The sequence below is a fragment of the Cupressus sempervirens genome, chromosome 11 (genome assembly GCF_028749045.1).
Source record: "Cupressus sempervirens isolate cs-2001-9-10 chromosome 11, ASM2874904v1, whole genome shotgun sequence".
Taxonomy (NCBI): domain Eukaryota; kingdom Viridiplantae; phylum Streptophyta; class Pinopsida; order Cupressales; family Cupressaceae; genus Cupressus; species Cupressus sempervirens.
In genome coordinates, this window is record NC_143128.1 from 619,575,412 (window position 1) to 619,595,835 (window position 20,424).

Consider the following 20,424-nt stretch of genomic DNA (forward strand, 5'->3'; position numbering starts at 1 on the left):
TCCCCCCTCCCTCCGTCTATTAATTATCATATCTATTTTATCTACTTTATACTAAGTACACTACTGGCAGGAACTATGACGCATTGCATCTCTTATTTAATACTATTTAATACTATTTCAAAATGCTAATACTGAAAAATTCTACAATTTATAGCAGAAATGCAAAAAAATATATAATGAAAAACCAGTCAATATTATTGTCTATGTTTCTTGTTACATATAATTTGATTTTGAATTTTGTTTTGAATATCTTATACATTTTATTGTTTTTTCTGAAAACTGTATTATCTTATACGTTTTATTAACTTTTTTTCTGAAAACAACTTTATTTTATTTCCATAAGCGAGATATATCACAAAGATTAGTGAAAATTGGGCAATGTCACAGAGACTTGCATGCAGAGAACAGAGGCCATGAGAACAAACACAAAAAAACAGAGGTTCAATCTGCAACATCCAAGATTATATGAATATTAATCCTCGTCTTTCTTCACTTATTGCCACAAAATAGTTGCATTCAAACTAAAATAGTTTCAATTTCATTCGAGGCCGGTTGTTAAGGAGCATGAGATTGATAGAATTCATCTTTCTTGTGATCGTAGACTACTTTGCAAACTTTATAAGACAAAGTCAATGGCATAAATTAAGCCGAACCCCTGATATTCAATCCCAGGGCAATCCAAGAAGAAAAAACAATAGTACTCCCAACTCCAGGTCATTCTTAGAGGCCTCCAAACATCAAAAGAGTGCTTAAACTTGACTCAAATATATGTTTTCTGTACAAGAAATTTCAAAATGCTACACAAGTTGGATCTGATGAGAAGATGGATAGTGAAAACAATATTGAGTTGAAAACATGCATTTTTCTTCTATTCTTGGTTTTGATTTGCTAGCAACTGGCTATAGAGAGCCAACCAAACCATTCCAATCAAATGCAATATTGTTCACTGAGATTGTAACTGGGCTGATGCCCTGGCGGCAGCCCTTTCCAAAGCCTTTAGTTTGTTAGCTTCCATGCGTGCTTTTTGTTCTTCGGAAATCTGGGTCTGAGTCATTTCTTGATGATCATCATTCCCCAATGGTTGAATGCCCTGTTCCTCTGGAGTATGCATAGTGGGTGATGACTGACTGGCAACATCAGCATCTGGAACAATCTTTGAAGATGCTGTCTCCTGAAAGCAACGTTATTACAACACATAAATTATAGACATGAAACGCTAACCAGCATGGGAGAACATTACCCTATACACTGACGCATGTATCAGTACGCTTAAATTTTACAAAGTGCACTCCTAACTAGAGGCGATCTGTTGTTTCCAAACAAACAAAATACATTGCTTGTCAAGCAAATTTAAATTGAAAAGAAGTCGCTCAATTTTAGAATCCTAGCTCTTATTCACGTTGTCATATTACTGTGTTCTGTATGTGGAATTGAGTTTAACAAGCCTTTAAGCATAGCTAAGGAAAAAAATCAATCAATTACAATGTACAGTTTGTCAATTTACCTCTCCTGTTGCCTGCCTGTACAGTTCATCAAATAAGTCCTCTTCAATTATATCATCTTCGGCAACATCTTTATTTTGCTCCCCTTCGACTTCAACTTCACCATCTACCATTTCATCTGGAAAACCCAAACTTATTTTTATTGGTAAGGTTTCTAGGAGCACTGAAACTATGATCAAAATGCCACAATAACGATTTGGATTAAATTTAGAAGAACTCTATCTTGTATCTAATAAATGAAATAAAATGGACCAACCATCTCCAGGAGTTGGCTCAGTAGGAGGCTCGTGCAAAGTTTTGGGATTCTCTCCATTAGCTACCCTCTCTCTCAGCTCTCGGAGGCAGGTCTGAAAGGGTACACAAAATTGGTATAATCAGCAATATTTTAAGGGCTTTAATTTATGTGAAGAGAAAGGCACAGACGAAGAAGAGAAGGATACATACCCTAACGCGTTTGGTGCAACCAACCTTCTCAACTCTGTCCACAAAGTAGGGAAACGAGACAGAAGGTAATACGAGTGAGTGCCAATGCATATAGGCCTCCATCAAGTTACCTAGATCGGTTACCTGCATTCAACAAATCCAGATCTAAACACAAAATACAGTAAATAAAAAATATAGAGCAAGAAAGGATAGGCTTCCAAAGGATCCAAATATATGCTGGTTAAATAGCCCACATTTTAAGAATGAAGCCCGTGAGGAGGGCTGGTTCAGATATAACCGATATGACTGTTACAGAAAAATAGTTGTAACATTCACAGCGCAATAAGAGAGCCATGAGGAGGGCTGGTTGAAGTAATCACACTGAATTGAGATGACCGACAACTGACAAGTTGAACTGGTGGAAATTTCTACAATGCGGTGAAATGGCCTAAAAGGTAAATTGACTGAAATTCCCAAATGAAAATTAGGCATCACACAAGGATGAACTGGTTCAGATCCTCGGGCTGCAGTGAAAAGGTTATAGAAAGAGAACTGGTGGAGATTTCTACATCACAACGGGGCGGCACATGAGGAGCTGATTTAAATCTTTAAATAAGGTCATCTTGCCTACAGGGATTAATGATAGAAATTTCTACAACACATAAAGGCAACATATAAGGAGAACTGATTCAAGCCCTGACGCTGCAATGGAAAATAGGTTAAAATCCCCACGCAGCAGTAAGAAAGGCTATTTTGATTCCTCAACCAGCAGTGAAATAGGCTACAAAAAGAATCCGTTGAAACCCCACAAAACAACAAGGTAATCGATAAGGAGAACTGGTTCAAATCCCTACGCTGTAGAAGACTGACATTGATGAGTTGAAATCTCGACAACGAAACAAAGCCGATTACAAGGGCATTTAAACAGCTTATGGATTATTTTTCTGCGTTATGTGCATGAGGGGCCGATGATATTTTAGTTAAGGGCATTGGGAACAGTCAGAATGATAGAATATGGGGCAGCTAGGTTATATTTCATGGAATATTGAAATAAGGATCTACAAATATTAACAAATTTTAAAACAAAAATAGAAACAAGTGGGATGGGACAAACCTCGTGACCTCGACCCTTGATCTGAACCATGCGAGGCATGTGCTCAAGAACATAGCCAAGACCTTCATTGGAGAGGAGGAGATCTGGTGTGAGCGTCCGACGAATCTTTTTCTTCACCTTGGGAACCTGTGCCGGCTTCTCTGCTGCAACAGCCTGTTTTACTTGCCCTGCATTATCTGAAGTGGAGAAAGGGCAGTCTCTTGACCAGTGCCCTGCCCTTCCACACTTGTAACACCCTGTCGCAGGTACTGATCCACTCTTCTTCTCCATGCCCTCTTTCCTCGCTTCCGTTTGCTCTGCTTACTCTGTATCGGCCATACGCTTCTGTTATCCTTTGTGGCGGTAAACTTCAATTCGTGATGGTGAGAAACCAAAAATCACCTCGGATGATTATGATCAGAGTGAAAAATGGATAACTATCCGTTCTCATTTTCGGTAAGAGTTTAATTTATAGGTTTTATTATTTGTCATTTTAGATCACATTGATAGGTGCGGCCATGTTTGAGTCATTTTTGTTTTTATAAATTAAAAAATATGAAATATTCATGTGTTGTGGTTCTGTTATTTTATTTAAAAGATATTATTAAATTTGTTAGGAGTATAGGGGAGAAGAGTTACAAGGTATGCAGGGTCTAATAGGTTATATGTTAGTGGATGTGTTTAGGGCCCACACTTGTAAACCTCATCGTCAGAGGTAAAAAGTCAAAACATATAAAAAAACTCATAGAAGTTATAGCCCACAAAATGTATACGTGATGTTTGATATGTGCTTTTTAAATATGCAAGTATTAAAAAAATAAGCCCTTGTCTTGTCAACTACTCTATCATCCCATACTAGTGACACCTTCTAACGCGAATACAATTGGATTGTTGAGTGGAAAATTATAGTGAAATCTATTTTACATATAACCCATTCAGTTAACATCACATGTCACCACTTCCTAGGTTTATGTAGTTGATCACCTAAGACACAAACAATGATGCTAGGCAAACAATCTCATTCATACAAGTACAAAACCCAAACAACTTGCATAGTACTAACATAATCTAAACATTATTAGTGCTATTGGGTACATATACATAGGCACCCTAATATATTTGCCTTCACCGTGTCCCATCATTCCTACTAAATTGCTACTTAATGTCACCTCAAGTACACAACTTTTGGTCAAATCAACATTAAAACCTCTTAGGGAGAGAAATAAAATTTGTGTAAGGCCATTGATTAACAATAAAAGACCATCAAATCCGAGATAAATTCAACAATGGATTGATTTCTTACAAGGGACCTTGAAATAGTTCAAGGTCGCAACTTACTTGAAACAAACAAATTATTGTCATTCAAGACATTGAAAATTCATCCACTGAATAGAAGGAAGAAAGCATAAAGAAGTGAAGGTTTAATTAAAGGTATATTTGTTAGAGTGGGGTTGATGTTGCACCAAAAGCTCAATATGTTAGTTCTCGATACAACCAATCTGTATGTTGACAATTTTACATACTTCATTGTCTCTGGTTTGTATTATTTATTTCATGTTACTTTCATAAATGGGGAAAGTGGTGACATGCATTTTTTTTTCATGTTGTTGACTTTGAATCAGATTCCATTGTGATTTTCTACTTAATGGCTCATAAAACCACTACAATAGCAAAATTATTGCATTTGGAATTATTGAAGTTGATGAAAGATCAACCCCACAACTCCCAAAAATCACCTGCATGAAAACATCTGTCATGGAAAGAGAGAAGCGAAACTATGGGGGTTGGAATTCCCAAATCCATAGATGAGACATTCTTGATGAGCAAAAAGAGAGATTGTTATTATCAAAAGTGAATCAATGTAATAATTACAAAGAGAGATCATCCTTATAAAGGAGATCAAAACTCTAACAAATAACTAACTTAGGTTGTATGATAATAATTAATAAAAGAATTAATTATTATATGCCTAAATTTTAACTTAAGTAATCTAGAAATAATAAGCAACTCAATAATTTAATCAATATGATTTAATTAATAAGAAATTTTTTTATTATTCTAACACCCCCCCTTAAGATAAATGTAGACACCCAAAAATTGGTAAAGACATAAAACAATGCAATTTCGATCAAATGACGCAAAGTTAAGGATAAAATCAGAGGAAAATGACAGACTTTCAAATCAATTGTTGCATCAGGTCATTAACCAATCAAATCATCTATCAAATCAAAAAGACCTAAATCAACTTTAAAAAGGGGAAAAACAATTCACAAAATTTTTAAATGAAATAAAATGAAATAAAAATAAAAAAGAAAAAGGAAAAGACAAAAGTTAAAAATAAATGGAATATTTATTAAATCAATAAATCCATTTATCCTTGCAAGAGTGAGAATCCTCCTTTTTATATTTAAAAGAATTGAAAAATCCTCTTTTATCTTCACAAACTAAATCTATTGGACTCTTCCTCTTGGTGCCTTATGAGATATTTACAATTTCACCATTACCCTCCAGTCAAAAGTGAAATCTTGATCTTTACCCCAACCCCTTCTGAAATCCTATAAACAAGAAGGAAATTCAAGAGCAAAAGGACCCAAGTTTTAGGCATTTGCACTATAGGCACATTTACAGTTATCATCTTTTAGGATTGTTATTATAGAGAATTCATGTCATTTTGATAGCATTTTAGCATTCTTTTCATGTTATTTAGTATCATTTAGCACATATTTAGTCTATTTCATACTCATATCATAGCATTCTAGGGTTATCATACCCATATAATCTGTATTATCACATAGATCTTGCATACATCTTTGTAGATTTGCATTCATGGCATACTCTAGTTCTAGAATTGTCACTAAGATGTTGATCTGAGAGCAATCTTAGTGGTTGTAGTTAGGGAAACATGGGATGTTCGTAGAGTCTCTATTTGACAATGATTTCTTGGGTTTAGATTAGTTCATTGTCATTCTATTTGCACTATGCTCTAAGGTCTCATGAATACACGACTCCATCATGTACAAATTGGCACCCACCATGGGGCTTCGTCTTAAAGTCTCTCTGTTCTTCAAGTTTTCTTGCTGATATTTTCTTCTTTTTTTAGATCTATGTTTTTCTCTAGTTTTTGGTGTAGATCTAACCCATTGCAAGTTCTATGGCATTTGGGAAGCTTCATAATGAGATCAACAAACTTTCAAAGACATTCTCAAGCTCACAAAAGACCAGATCTACCATTTTCCTAACATTGCAGTGCTTTTAAGAATTGTTTTAATGCTTATGACCAGTCTTTTAATGCATTTAAAGCATTCTATAATGCTTTTGAAGCTTTTTGTAGCGCATTTGCTCTATATTATAGCATATTTTCTTATTTTTACAATGCATTTGCACTATTAAATAGCGCATTTAATTATTCATGTAGCGCATTTACATTTTCCTATGACACATGTTGTTTTCTATCATACACATGATTTGGGTTATTAATCATCACATCTAATGTTTAGATATGATTGTCGATTATCTGTAGATCTCTTCTAAGCTGACAGATACTCTTAGGCTACTAAAACCATAAGACAGGAATGAAGACCCTCAAAAGCGCCTAGCTTTTGCTAGCTTTGAACTAGGTAAGTAGACCTAAACCATCGTCAATGGGAGTGCAACATTTCTAAATCTATAATCTAGTCTAAGTAGTAAGTTTGATCTTGCTGATCTAATTGGAAGTAGGCCTATCCTCTCAACTCACAAGAGTTGATCAAAATGTCAAACCTCCTATGAGGGTCAGTAACAGTCAAATAGGGAATGAACAAACACCTAGTTTAATTAGGAGCCCCTTTCTCTTTTGTAGTTAATGACTCAAAATTCAACACATATTATCTATCGTGTTTGCGAGATCAAAGTAGTAGGGATATGCTCTCACTCTTCTATAGTGATCAGACTTCCAAACCTGCTTTTGATTTCTATTTTTCCTACTTTTTACTAGATAAGTTAGTCTTCCATAGAAGGACTACCTCTTGAGATTTTCCTTAGCAAGGTTGGTGAGAGGGAATGCCTTCCAATCTTGCAGTCTTAATCAAATGCAAGCCAACCATGTTCGAAAAATAGGCTTCTTCTAGTAGTCTCACCAAAGATTGTGTCAAATCTCCTTAGCGTTAGTGGGAAGCTCTCTGTCACAAAGAGGTAAATTCAAACATTGTTGGGTAAACACTAAAACTTGGTAGTCACCAACCTTAAACAACCTTGTTAGGAAGCCATTTCTAGGTGTGTTTAGGCTTAATTTTTTGTTATTCCTACTACAATTGTGTGTGGATGTGTTTGTTGTAATACATAATAATTTCAAATTTTTAGACCCTAGCCCTTTCAAGAAGAGGCAATGGAAAACTGATATGAAACAAAGCTCAAAAACTATTGAATAACCTAAAACGACACATCCAATTCATCAAACAACACATTTGACCTCTTTTGTGATGCATTTACACCTTGAAACAATGCATATGACTAATGAAATAGAGCATATGCTCTACATAACAGCACCTAGTGAACTATGAAATAGCACTTATACTCATTGAAATAGCACATCCAAGACTTTTTGTAGATTTGAGAAACATCCTAAAATAGAGGCTACCTACATATGTTGTTTTCACAAACGAACTATAGATTTGGATACCCTTTTCCCTTCTCGACATTCTGCCAAACTAAGAGATTTGGAAATTGACTATCACCATTTTTCAAACAAGCAATTTTCTAATTCCAATGGAGACCCCTATCCAATAGTTATTGTTATTTTAACCTCGCACATCAAGTCAGAAATGAACCAAAAACATACATTTGTTCCCTACTTGACTTCGCTAGCCTGAATTCCACCATTATCAACATTGTTGAACATCCTTCCAAACATAGCTTGTTGCATAACGAACTACGGTCTAAAAGAAATTCTCATGTTGTCAAAATACAAATGACCTAAAGGAATTCAATCTACATCTCATGCCATTGTGAAAAACTAGTGTAGCCATGAAACATAAACGATCACTTATATAGGTGAGTGCCAGAATAGCCAAAAGAACCATCAAATGCACATGATCTCCAAACCTCAGTGAGCCTGTTACACCTATCGATTGTTCACCAAATACAACTACCCACAAATCCCCCTTGTTCAACCAAAACTCAGAGCTCTTTTCCAAAATAGGTTCATCCAACATGTGGGATAAGAAGAGCATCAAAACAAAAATTGAAGATTTTCAGAAAAACCTTGAACTTGTTACTTGACAAACACAAAGAATACTTATTGGCATTAGCACAATGGGATGCCAAGCTACCACCCAATTTTGACATTTCAAATCTTAAATGAGATGAGGAAGAATCATCATTCGATGTTGTTACACAAAATCTACAAGACTTACAACTAGAAATGGAAAGGATGAAAAGAGGGAAAATTCAGCGCGTAGAATTTAGCCTTGAGAAGGTGTGTCCCCTTCCTTTTGACAACAACATCACCTTTACACTTTTCTCATAGAATGTGCAACTACCAAAATATGTTAAGTATTTTGGTACATCTAATCCTTAGGATCACCTTAGACAATTCTATACTCTCAGTATGGAACTTGTCAACGATACAACTTACCGAATGCGGCTATTTCCTAGAAGCCTAGGAGGACAAGCCATGGAGTGGTTTTCAAAGCTCCCCTCCAACATCAAATCATTTGATCAACTAGCTATTGTGTTTATCACACAGTACTCATATAACATTAAAAGGGAGACCACCATGATTGACCTATGTAACACTAAACAAAGATGATAAGTATTTTGGTACATCTAATCCTTAGGATCACCTTAGACAATTCTATACTCGAAGTATGGAACTTGTCAATGATACAACTTACCGAATGCGGCTATTTCCTAGAAGCCTAGGAGGACAAGCCATGGAGTGGTTTTCAAAGCTCCCCTCCAACATCAAATCACTTGATTAACTAGCTGTTGTGTTTATCACACAATACTCATATAACATTAAAAGGGAGACCACCACGATTGACCTATTTAACACCAAACAACTATCAGGAGAATCCTTCAAAATGTTCCTACAAAGATGGAGGCATACCTTTGTCAAATATCATCAAGACATCCCTGATAAAGAAAAAATAGACATGTTCATTAATAGCCTCCCCAAATTGATGAATTATTGGCTACAACTTCAAGGTCCTAAGGACTTTAAAACTACATTAGAAAATGCAGCCAAAGTAGAAGAGACCCTGATAAACAACGATATCATCAAACTATCAAAAGATCGTAAGGATTTCTCAAATAACTCCTCACAAACACAATACATCTTATCGGTATGTTGATAAACAAAAGTCATGGTGGAGAAATAACAACGAAAACACAGTCAATGATGGGGTGGTTGAAGCTAACCACGTTGAACTACAAACTCAACCCCATCCAAACCAACAGTATCCTATCATCAATAACACCAATGTGAACACTAGACAAAACCCACCTAGACAAGATGATTTTCATCCATTTTACAAATGCAATCTAGCTACTCCTTCAACATCTAATCAACAAGGAGCCTATAATATAGCTCCTCCTTCAAGAGGATACCAATCTTCAAATATACCTAAAGAATATACACCTATTGGGGTGTCTTATGAGAGTGCATTGCAAACACTCTTAGATGATGAACTCATTGTACTTCCTAAGGCCAAGCTTTATGAACCACAAGTCAAACCAAAGTGGTGGACTAACAAGCATATTTGTGCCTACCACCAAAATAGGGGGCACTTAACGAACAACTATCATGCCCTTAAAAGGGCTATACAAAAATTGATTAATTGTGGAACTATTGAAGTGAATAATCTTTGCAACAATGAAGACCACATGGCCTTCAAAAACCCTTTCATGAACCATGAGAAGGGCGAATCCTCCAGAGCAAACCAAAACACACCTTCTCATGACAAGGTTAATTATGCTTATCATTAAAATAATACCATCAACATGATCTTCAGATTTGATGACAATGTAAATGTCATCATAATTAAAGATAAAAATAAGAAACAATCATCAAACATTATTACCTGAGGTGAAGCCTCTAAAGTCATTCTACTAGGGCTCGTGACGAGTTTCGATAATGCAAGTACAAGTTCCACCTTACCCAAATATAGCTTGGTCAACAAGTTACTCAAGACTCCCACCCATATCTCTATTTTCAAGTTGTTGCAAATCTCCCTTGAGCATAAAGAGATCCTCACCAAAGTCATAGTGCCAAAGGACCTTGATGTTAGCAGGCTTCAAAACATGGTAAGCACCCTTGTTGGCCCTCATTGCATATCTTTTTCAGCCCAAGATGACATGTCTGTCATCCATCCATAAAATTCTCCATTGTACATTGAAGTCTTTATCCATAGAAACAGAGTCAAGAGAGCCTTGGTTGACGGTGGGGCAGACCTAGACATTTGCACATTGAAATTTGGTAAAAGCCCTAGGATATAAAGAGGATGTTTTTGATACAAAGAAGAAAATCACCATTAAGGCTTATGATGATGAGGAGAGATCCTCCAAGGACATGGTTATTATGCCAATCATGGTAGGTCCAGTGGTAAAAGAAACTTTTTGTCAAGTCTTGGACTTAAAACTAACTTACAATATCTTGTTAGGAAGGTTGTGGATCCATGACATGCAATTTGTTCCTTCCACTTACCATCAATGTCTCAAATTTTCGTACATGGGTCAAGAAGTGACTATACTTGGGGATCAAAACCTTGCCCAATATTGTAACTCCCTTGTTCCTCATAACAGGGAAGAAACTGACACCTTGACAAATGATATCATATGGTCCACATCAATAAACACTTCATGTTCTACCAGCCGAGATATGACCACTTATCTACATCAACTAAGGTTAAAGAGAAAGTTGGTTGCTCCAATTCTTCCATTCCTTCACCATCATTACCAAAAAAAACCCAAACAATCACATTATGAAGAAATGGATAAGCTAATGAAAGAGTTTGATAGGAAGTGCAAACTATAATGCAAATGGGTAGGTGAGTACTCAGTCTCATTATTGATCTCCCACTCTCTCTGAGATCTCACAACAAACCATCATCCACCACTAGGCCTTACCATGCACATTTGGTCAAAGAAAGTGGTGTACCTTCAAGTTCCATGGAAGAAATCAGTGAACAAAATATTGACATTTACCCTCATCTATATCAAAAAGGTTTTGATTTAATGAAAAAGATGGGATATACAGGTGGTGGCCCCTTAGGGAAAGGGAAAGGCATCATTGAACCCCTAGCAGCACAGTTAAGGTCTAACAGATCCAAAATAGGGGTAGGGTACAATGAACAAGACAATGCACATATCACTTCCAAGTCTCATTCCAAACACAGTGATTCCTCCTGTTTCACCTTGGTGTGGGTGCCCAAAGAAAGGGATGGTAGTAACCAGAAAGCAACTGACACCAAAAATGTGAATCTATCCTTCCTAGATTCACATCACACAAGAGAACCTCTCATGGACACCCCTAATAATGAAGACGATGATGATTCCACCAAGTGGGAATTTGAATCATTATCCAAAGAGTCCATTCATGACAAAGAATGTGATTTTGTTCACATTCCTGCATCCAATGGTTCCATTGCACAAGGATCCACCTCTTGTTCAGACTTTCCTTAACCAAGAACCAACACACATGAGAACAACTTAGAGGCTAATATAGAACAAACACGTCATGTCACATCATATGAGGATGATGAACCTATTGATGTGTTTCAGTTTTAAGCTTTACTTCCTAACTTATTTCCAGCAGAAGTCAAAGATGAGTACTATGGGCCACTTATGAGCTCTACTCTTCCTGATACTTTAGAGGAAGCACACGTTATAGACCTAACTAATATATTGTATGAACCGTCAAATGAGGTCATATCTTTAAACCCTACCAAATCCTATCCATATTACAAACCACTATTCTTAGTCCATCCTAAGCTCATTAGGTGGGATACAACCGACCCTCACCATATTCTCAATTTTGCCACTGACCACAATGTTTTTGTCTACCTTAATGTGGTTGAACCATCTCATTCACAAAGAACATGACTGCATACAGATGGGTTTGATATTAATCATCTCAGTCATACCAGAACTGACTAAGCATATCAAAACATTAATGACCAACATTAGGTTATAGTTGATCTTGAGAAAATAATCAAAATAAATAGAAATGACACATCCAATGGTGAAAACCCAACTGTGGCACCCATGGATGAGATGATTGATACCTTACCCGAGCACTTAGAGGAAAGATTGTCTATCCTAATTGAACCTATAGAAAAAGTCAACATTGGAATAGAGCAGGAATCAAGGATAATCCATTTGACACGGTCTTTGAACACAAATGAAAGAAGTGAATTCATTCGCTTCTTCAAAGAGAGGAAAATAAACTTTGCATGGTCTTACACAGACATGTCAAGGTTAGACCCAACTCTAATCCTTCATCACCTCAACATTTCTCTAGAGGCCAAGCCGATTAAGAAAAAGTTAAGAAAAATGCATGCCCACATTGCCTTGCTAGTCAAAACAGAACTAGAGAAATTGCTCAACACTAACTTCATCCGGCCCTTAGCTTATGTGTCATGGATATCAAATATTGTGCATATATCAAAGAAACATGGTAGCATATGCATGTGTATTGATTTATGGGATGTAAATAAAGCATGTCCTAAAGGTGATTTCCCCCTTCCCAACATTGACACAATTGTAGATTTGATAGTGGGCCATTCCATGTTTTCACTCATGGATGGATTTTCAAGGTACAACCAAATTCAGATAGCACCAAAGGATCAAGAGAAAATAGCTTTTCTATGTGCATGTGGCACATTTTGTTGGAATGTCATGTCGTTTGGCCTCAAGAACATAGAGGCCACCTATTAACGAGCCATGACTACTATCTTTCATGACATGATGCACCTTTTTATGGAAGATTATGTTGATGATATCCTTTCCAAATCTCATACCTGAGAAGATCATCTTCCCATCTTGGACAAGATATTTACCCATCTAGAAGCATTCAAAGTTAGGCTAAACCCTAAGAAATGCACTTTTGGCATAAAATCTAGCAAACTCCTAGGGTACATAGTTTTAGCCAAAGGGATTAAAGTTGATCCCGAAAAGGTACAAGCTATAATCAACATGCAACCTCCAAAGAACTCGAGTCAGCTACATTCTCTTCAAGGAAGACTTCAATCAGTCTGTGGCTTCATCTCTCACTTAGCAAAAAAGTGTGTGCCTTTCACCCACCTTCACCACAAGGAAATATTTTTTAAATGGGATGATCAATGTTAGATGGCCTTTGATTTACTCAAAAACTACTTGATGAATCCACCTATGTTGGTACCTCAAGTGTCTCACAAACCATTGTTGCTATATATTTCCCTAACAGATAAATCAATTAGAGCACTCTTAGCATAGGACAATGACTAGGGCAAAGAAAGGGCCATTTATTACATTAGTCGCACCCTGGTTAACTATGAGCTCAATTACACCTTTATTGAAAAAGCTTGTTTGGCTATAGTTTTTGCTTCACAAAAGCTACACCATTATTTTTTGACACATAAGGTTAAACTCATCTCCAAGATTGTTCTCCTCAAGTATCTCCTCACAAAGACATCGTTAACAGGTAGATTGGTCGAGTGGGTAATATTCCTAAGCGAGTTTGATATTGAGTATGTTGATAGGAAAGCAATAAAAGGACAAGCCATTGCTAACCAACTGGCTGATGCACCCATAGAGAGCTTGAATCTTATCCTAGCTGATTTTCTAGATATGCACATTCTTCAAACAGAGTCAGTCACTTGGAAGTTCTACTTTGATGGTTCTTACACGTACCATGGTTCAGGCGCTAGTATTTTATTTATTAAACCCTTAGGCGTTACCATCCCCAACTCCTATAAACTACTTTTCCCCTATACCAACAACATGGTGAAATATGAAGCCTTCATTTTAGGCCTCAAACTAGCCTTAGAATAGAAGTTAACAGTGCTAGAAGTCTATGGGAATTCTTAGTTGATCATCAATCAAGTCACAGACACATCAAACCAAAGATGAAAAATTATTATCTTACAAGCACATGGTTGATACGCTTAAGGCATGTTTTATTCACATTACTTTGGAACAAATTCCTAGAGATAGAAATAGAGAAGCAAATGCCATGGCCACCTTGGCCTCCTTGCTTCAGTTACTAGAGTAGCACGAGCAGTATGAGTTCTTAGTAGAAGAAGTGGTTCAACCCACATTTACTCAACTTGATTCCCTCATTATTTTCCATTCAGACACCCCTGAAGACCTCTGATATAGCTCCATCATCACCTACCTCTGTGATAACACCACTCCCTCTGATCTCTCATGAAACCAAAGATGTAATTTCATTCGATAAACCTTGCACTAAACTTTGGTGGCTGATATGTTGTATATGAAAGGTCTTGATGGTACTTTGTTTAGATATATTGGAAAGGACGAGTCAAGAGTTTCTTTGCAAGAAGTCCATGCAGGCATCTATGGGTCACACTCCAACGGGTTTATATTAGCAAAGAAAATTCTTAGGATGGGCTATTTTTGGCCAACCATATAAAAGGATTCTATTAACTATGTTAAAACTTACAAAAAGTGTCAAATCCATAATTACCTTATTCATGCACCAACCTAAGAGCTCAACCCTTTGGCCACACCATGGTCATTTTATCAATGGAGCTTTGATTTGATTGGAGCCATCCACTCACCTTCCTCAAATAGATATAAATGGATTATCACCGCAATAGAATATTTCACCAAGTGGGTTGAAGTGGCACTACTCACCGACTCTACAAGAAAACAAATCTCTTCCTTTATTATTAACCATATCATTTGTCAATTTGGCATACATCATGCCATCCTAATGGACAACACCTTGTACTTTGAAAATTAAATAATTGACAAATTATGTGAGAAATTTCACATTATACACCATTCATTGTCAATCTATTATCCCCAAGGCAATGGCCAAGTAGAGGCCACCAACAAGACCATTATCAACATTCTTAAGAGACCCGTCAATGATAGTGGTAGAGACTGGCATTTACAACTAAACCCCACCCTTTGGGCCTATAGGATGAGTGTTAGGATGCCTACAAGCACTACACCCTTCTCCTTGGTTTATGGTTGTGAAGTCATTCTTCCTTTAGAGGTTGAAATCCCATCCTTGAGAGTTACTCTTCGCATTATCCTATCTCATGAAGACTACAGAGGGGCCCATCTAGAGCAGTTGGAACTCGTAGAAGAACATCAACGTATAGCACATGAGCATCTCAAAGTGTATCAGAATAGGTTATCCAGACACTACAACAAAAAAGTCAAATCTCGTGTCTTTCAAGTTGGAGACTTAGTTCTTCAGGAAAACCTTAAGAATCAGACAACTAGAGAAAACAAAGGAAAATGGGAGGCCAATTGGGGTTCTTACATTATCACAGAATCCTTTGGGACTAACACCTATAGACTTTCAGATTGTGATGAAGAAGAACTAGTAGAGCCCATCAATAGCATCCATCTCGAAAGGTTTTATGTCTAAAACTTTGAGGAAACACCTCATTGTCGAAAATACCAAAAAAATAAAAAAACACTAGAAAACATTAAAAAAAAAATTGTTAGACAAATTTTGCTTGATTGTGGAGGCATGACAAAAAAAACTCTCTCTAAGACAAATTTTGCTTGTTTATAGCCTTCTCATAGTTGATTTAATTTTACACATACCTAATCGATAAACACTTGTGATTACAATTCAGTGGTTTCCGAGCATCAGACACAGTTCACAACAATGAAGACAACTAGCAAAACAACAACAACAAGAAGACAAGAAACTTAGAGGAAACGTGGAGTTTGATTATGTTCTAAGATATCACAGCCATGAATTACAGGAAAATCATTACACATCTCAAATATCTCCCACGACCAATAGTTCCCACTATCCATTTTAGCCTTCATAATATCCATTTGAAGTCCTAGAGATCCTTTTTTGCCTCCATCATCTCAAATATAGCTCTCTAATCCCACTTTCATCCTTTTTGGCCTGCTTTTGGTCCCCTTGACTCTTTATGTGCTCCAACAACGCCCCAATTATCTCCCTATTCCAACGCATCCTCCTTTTCCAACCACCAGCTTGAAAATTGTCAAAAACATTCAAAATTGTTAAAAATTGTCAAAAACATTCAAAAAATGGTAAAAATTGTCAAAAGCATTCAAAAATTGTTAAAAATTGTCAAAAACATTCAAAAATTATTAAAAATCATAAAAAACATTCAAAAAATTGTTTAAAATTGTCAAAAACATTCAAAATTTGGTAAAAATTGTCAAAAACATTCAAGAATTATTAAAAATTGTCAAAAACACTAAAGCATTGTTAATGATTGCCAATAATACTCAAAAACTCCCGAAAATATCAAAACTAGCCCAAAAATCAAGCCAACGAATAACAAACTCAATGCAAACAGGCTATTTCATTATGCATAAATTATTTTTTGTATTTTTCAAACCAATGATCCATTAATTTTATGTCAAGCTAGTGTCCATCTACAATTGCTGCTCCTTCGGGACAGGTTTGTGTACCTCGACTGGTTTTAGATGAAATCAATGGTGAGGCCCACTATATTGAAAAATATTTAAATATTTTATGGCATATTTTATGACTCTATAACCTCTAGCAAAACAATAAAAAGTGTCTCAAATGCATTAAGAAGTAGCATAGTTATGTTTTGAAACATCTCACTGGGCTTTAGAAAATCTGGCATAATGTGAATAGCAAAAAAGGCTTTGGTAGAGTCCCTTTTCTTTCCTCCTGTCAAGAACAACAATTCTCGATGGATTATTAGTCTTATTTTTGTAGAGCCCATGATTAACCTAACAACCATTCAACAAATATATCAATGCTATCTCGAAAGGCCCAGATATCCATCAGACTCTTTCATTATCACCTAACCAGGGGGGGCACAGAATAAGTAAGTGTACATTTGAGAGATCGCAACAATCTCTTTTCCTTTTTAGACCCCTCCAGCGCCTTTTTAGCCCCCAAAATGCCTTTTTAGGCCAAAATGCCTTTTTCAAGGCCCTGTTTCACCTTTTCAAGCCCATCAAGCACCCTTTTAGGCCTCAAAGTGCCTTTTTAGGCCCACACACCTTTTTCGAGGCCTTGTTTCACCTTTTTAGGCTCTAGGCACCTTTTTTCAAGGCTCAAACGTCCTTCTCAAACCCCTAAGTGCCTTTTTCAAGGCCCCTCTTGTGCCTCTTTCAGCCATCAAAACCTCCCATAGGCCCAAACACCTTTTCACAGGCCTCATGAGTATCTGTCTCAAAACAAACCCAGAGAAAATTCCCAACTTTGGTCTTAAGCTTATCTGTAAAGGCTATCATTATATATAGAATTGTGCCTTACAATTCGTGGTTTAGCATTTCCTACTTTTTCCACCTTAAGCGCCACAACTCTCCAAATGTCACACAAATTTGTATCCATCTTTCATTCAGAACCCACACCGCCATTTAGTTACCCCACATAAGTGAAGGTCAATCTTCCTCTATGCATTTTTTGTTGCTCCCATTTTCATGAATATTGCCCACATTCCAAATAGTTGTAAAAATACCATAAACATTCAAATATTCACGAACACATCCAAAAATGGCTAAATATTTATCAAAATGCCAAAAACATCCACATATTCCTCAAAATGTCGAAAACATCCAAAACATATCTAGAAACTAGCAAAACTGGAAATGACATTATTTATCTGATGCTTTAAACATCATGGATCATTAAAATGTGCACCGGTCACCCTTTTGATTGCCACAAAAACACACTTTTTTATTCTATCACAATGGAAATGACAACATTACATTCAAATAGCATCTAGCAAATCATTTATTCTGGCCTCCCTTGTGGAGGTGGCAAGATAGGGTGTTCGATTAGGGGCATTTCTACAAAACCAATCCTAGAGGATGAGGCACCTAGTTTCAATCCTCCTCGCATCCACACCGCATTCATGGGAATTGGAAATCTCCCACCACACAATTAAGCATTCAATAGTTGTGTGAATTCCCTATCTACAAACTAAGTCTCTCATGGCTTCTCCTCAAGGAGTGACTGTTGTGATGTGGAGCCTAATCAGACTTAGAGGTTTATTCAGCGTGGTTTTTTCTCCCCATATTATTTCTACGGGGGTTTGGGGGTAGCGCCCTCAAGATGGGATCAAGAGGTAGCGCCCCTACAGGGTCTTGGGGCAATGCCCTAAGTGCACTCCCTATCATAGTATAGGGTGGGATCGAGGGGCAACACCCTCGTAGGGGTTTTGGGGGGTAGTGCCCCTGAAGCCAAAAATGCCCTTATATTGTAAAAGGCATTGGTTGTTATTTTTCTATTGGATGACTTATTCTAGCCCTAATTTTGTAAGCAACAAAAGCTTGTATAAAAAAGGCTTAGGGTTAGGGATTTCATAATGTAATGGTGATATTATAGCTTCTTGTGGCAGTATTGAGCTATAAGGGATTGTAGATTATAATCATTGGATAATAATAATATTGGACTTGTTGTTGGTGGATGTAGCCCAGGTATTGGGTGAACCACATTAAATCTTGGTGTCTTGTGTTCTCTTATGTGTGCTCTATTATTTTTTTATATTGGTTATATTTGCATGTAACTATTATTTATGTCTGAGGTTGATCCTAACAAGTGGTATCAGAGCTAGACGGTCGTTGTCATTTTTTTAGCTCAAACTGTCATCATTTTTTTAAGCTAGACCATCATCATTTTAAAAAAAAAATTAGCGATCCTCTATAAGAAGGTCTCATGGTTGAGTGGGAACAATTGTAGATGAGGGTAAGCTAAAGGTGGAGAAGTTTATTGGGCAAAACTTTTAGTTATGGAAGACACAAATGGAGGACTATCTTTATCAGAAGAACTTATGGAAGTCATTGGAAGGAAAATCCAAGAAACAAAGAATTATGATAGATGAGGACTAGGAGATTTTAGACAGAAAGGCACTTGGAAGCATTTGATTATGCTTGAAACCATCAGTGACATTTAATATTACAAAAGTGAAGATGACATAAGAGTTGATGCAAACCCTAGTGAAACTATATGAAATGTCCTATGCTTCAAACGAGGTATTTCTCATGAAGCATTTATTTAATATGAAGATGATAGAAGGTGGATATGTTGCAGATCATTTAAATGAGTTTAATACTATTACTAGTCAGCTATCTTCTATGGGTATTAATTTTGATGAAGAAATTAAAGCTCTCTTGATTATGTGTTCTTTACCTGAAAGTTGGAATGGCTTGGTGATGGTTGTGAGTAATTATGGTTCTGGATCCAATACCCTAAATTTTGATGATGCAATTGGTGTTATTTTGAGTGAGGAAACTTGTAGGAAAACTTTAGGTGGATCTACATTAGGAAGTGCTTTGAACACACAAAGTAAAGGCAGAACAACTGAGAGAGGAAATAATTCTGGAAAGTGTGAGAAATCAAACGAAAAGTCAAAGGAGAAGAGGTCTCAATCCAAAGGACCAAGAGATTGCTAGTACTATGGTAAACCAAGGCATAAGAAGAAAGATTGTTGGACTCGAAAGAACAATGAAGGAGATAAACCAAAAGAGAACAATGAGGCAAATGTGGTAAGTAACAAATTTGAATAGGATGCTTTGCTTTTGTCGTTAGAAAATATTTTTTCATGCTACATCTCATAGAGGTTATTCTATTAATTATGTCCAAGGGAATTTTGGGCTTGTTTATTTGGGAGTTAATGAACCCTGCCAGATTGTTGGAAAAGGAAAAGTTAAGATTAAGTTGCAGAATGAGAATCATTGGATACTACATGAGGTAAGACATGTCCCAAGGCAGGAATTTAATTTCAGCAAGGCAACTTGGTGATGAGGGTTGTGTAGTTACTTTTAATTATAAAAATTGGAAGGTTTCAAAAGGTTCCCTTGTAGTAGCAAAAGGTGTGAAAGTAGGCACCTTAGATCTTTGTATAGGTCATATTATTCCTTCTACTTTGATTGTTTTAGAGAAAAATGAATGTTCAGGAATAGTTGCTACAATTAAGTAGGGAGAACAAATAAATGTTGTAGATTCTGATACAACACTATGTCACAATAGACTTGGGCACATGAGTGAGAAAGGTATGAAAGTACTTCATTCAAAACAAGTTTTAATAGGTCTAAAATGTGTTAATATGGATTTCTGTGAAAGTTATGTGTATGAAAAACAAAAGAGAGTGAGTTTTGTGAAGACTGGGAAGGAAAAGAAAAGTGAGAGATTAGAGCTCATGCATACAGATGTATGGGGACCAGCTCAGGTATCTTCCCTTGGTGACTCTCATTATTATGTTACATTTATTGATGATGTAA

General features: G+C 36.5%; 1 protein-coding gene across 1 annotated transcript; it reads right to left on the reverse strand.

Moving 5' to 3' along the window:
* Window positions 1-440: 440 nt before the first annotated feature.
* Window positions 441-3,341, reverse strand: LOC149531219 (uncharacterized). The gene is made up of 5 exons (XM_089808804.1): window positions 3,040-3,341; window positions 1,947-2,069; window positions 1,759-1,849; window positions 1,505-1,620; window positions 441-1,171 (listed from the first exon to the last, which is right to left on the reverse strand). The coding sequence occupies exons 1-5, from the start codon at window positions 3,307-3,309 to the stop codon at window positions 944-946; spliced, it is 828 nt and encodes a 275-aa protein (XP_089664930.1). The 5' UTR covers window positions 3,310-3,341; the 3' UTR covers window positions 441-943.
* Between the last annotated feature and the right edge of the window lie 17,083 nt (window positions 3,342-20,424).

Bases quoted from the DNA above. Each gene is read 5' to 3' on its own strand.
- LOC149531219 (XM_089808804.1), bottom strand. From the start codon at position 3,309: ATGGAGAAGAAGAGTGGATCAGTACCTGCGACAGGGTGTTACAAGTGT. The intron at 1,850-1,946 runs GTATGTATCCTT...GTACCCTTTCAG, and splicing joins GTTGCACCAAACGCGTTAGG to ACCTGCCTCCGAGAGCTGAG. The intron at 1,172-1,504 runs GTAAATTGACAA...CGTTGCTTTCAG, and splicing joins ACAGGCAGGCAACAGGAGAG to GAGACAGCATCTTCAAAGAT.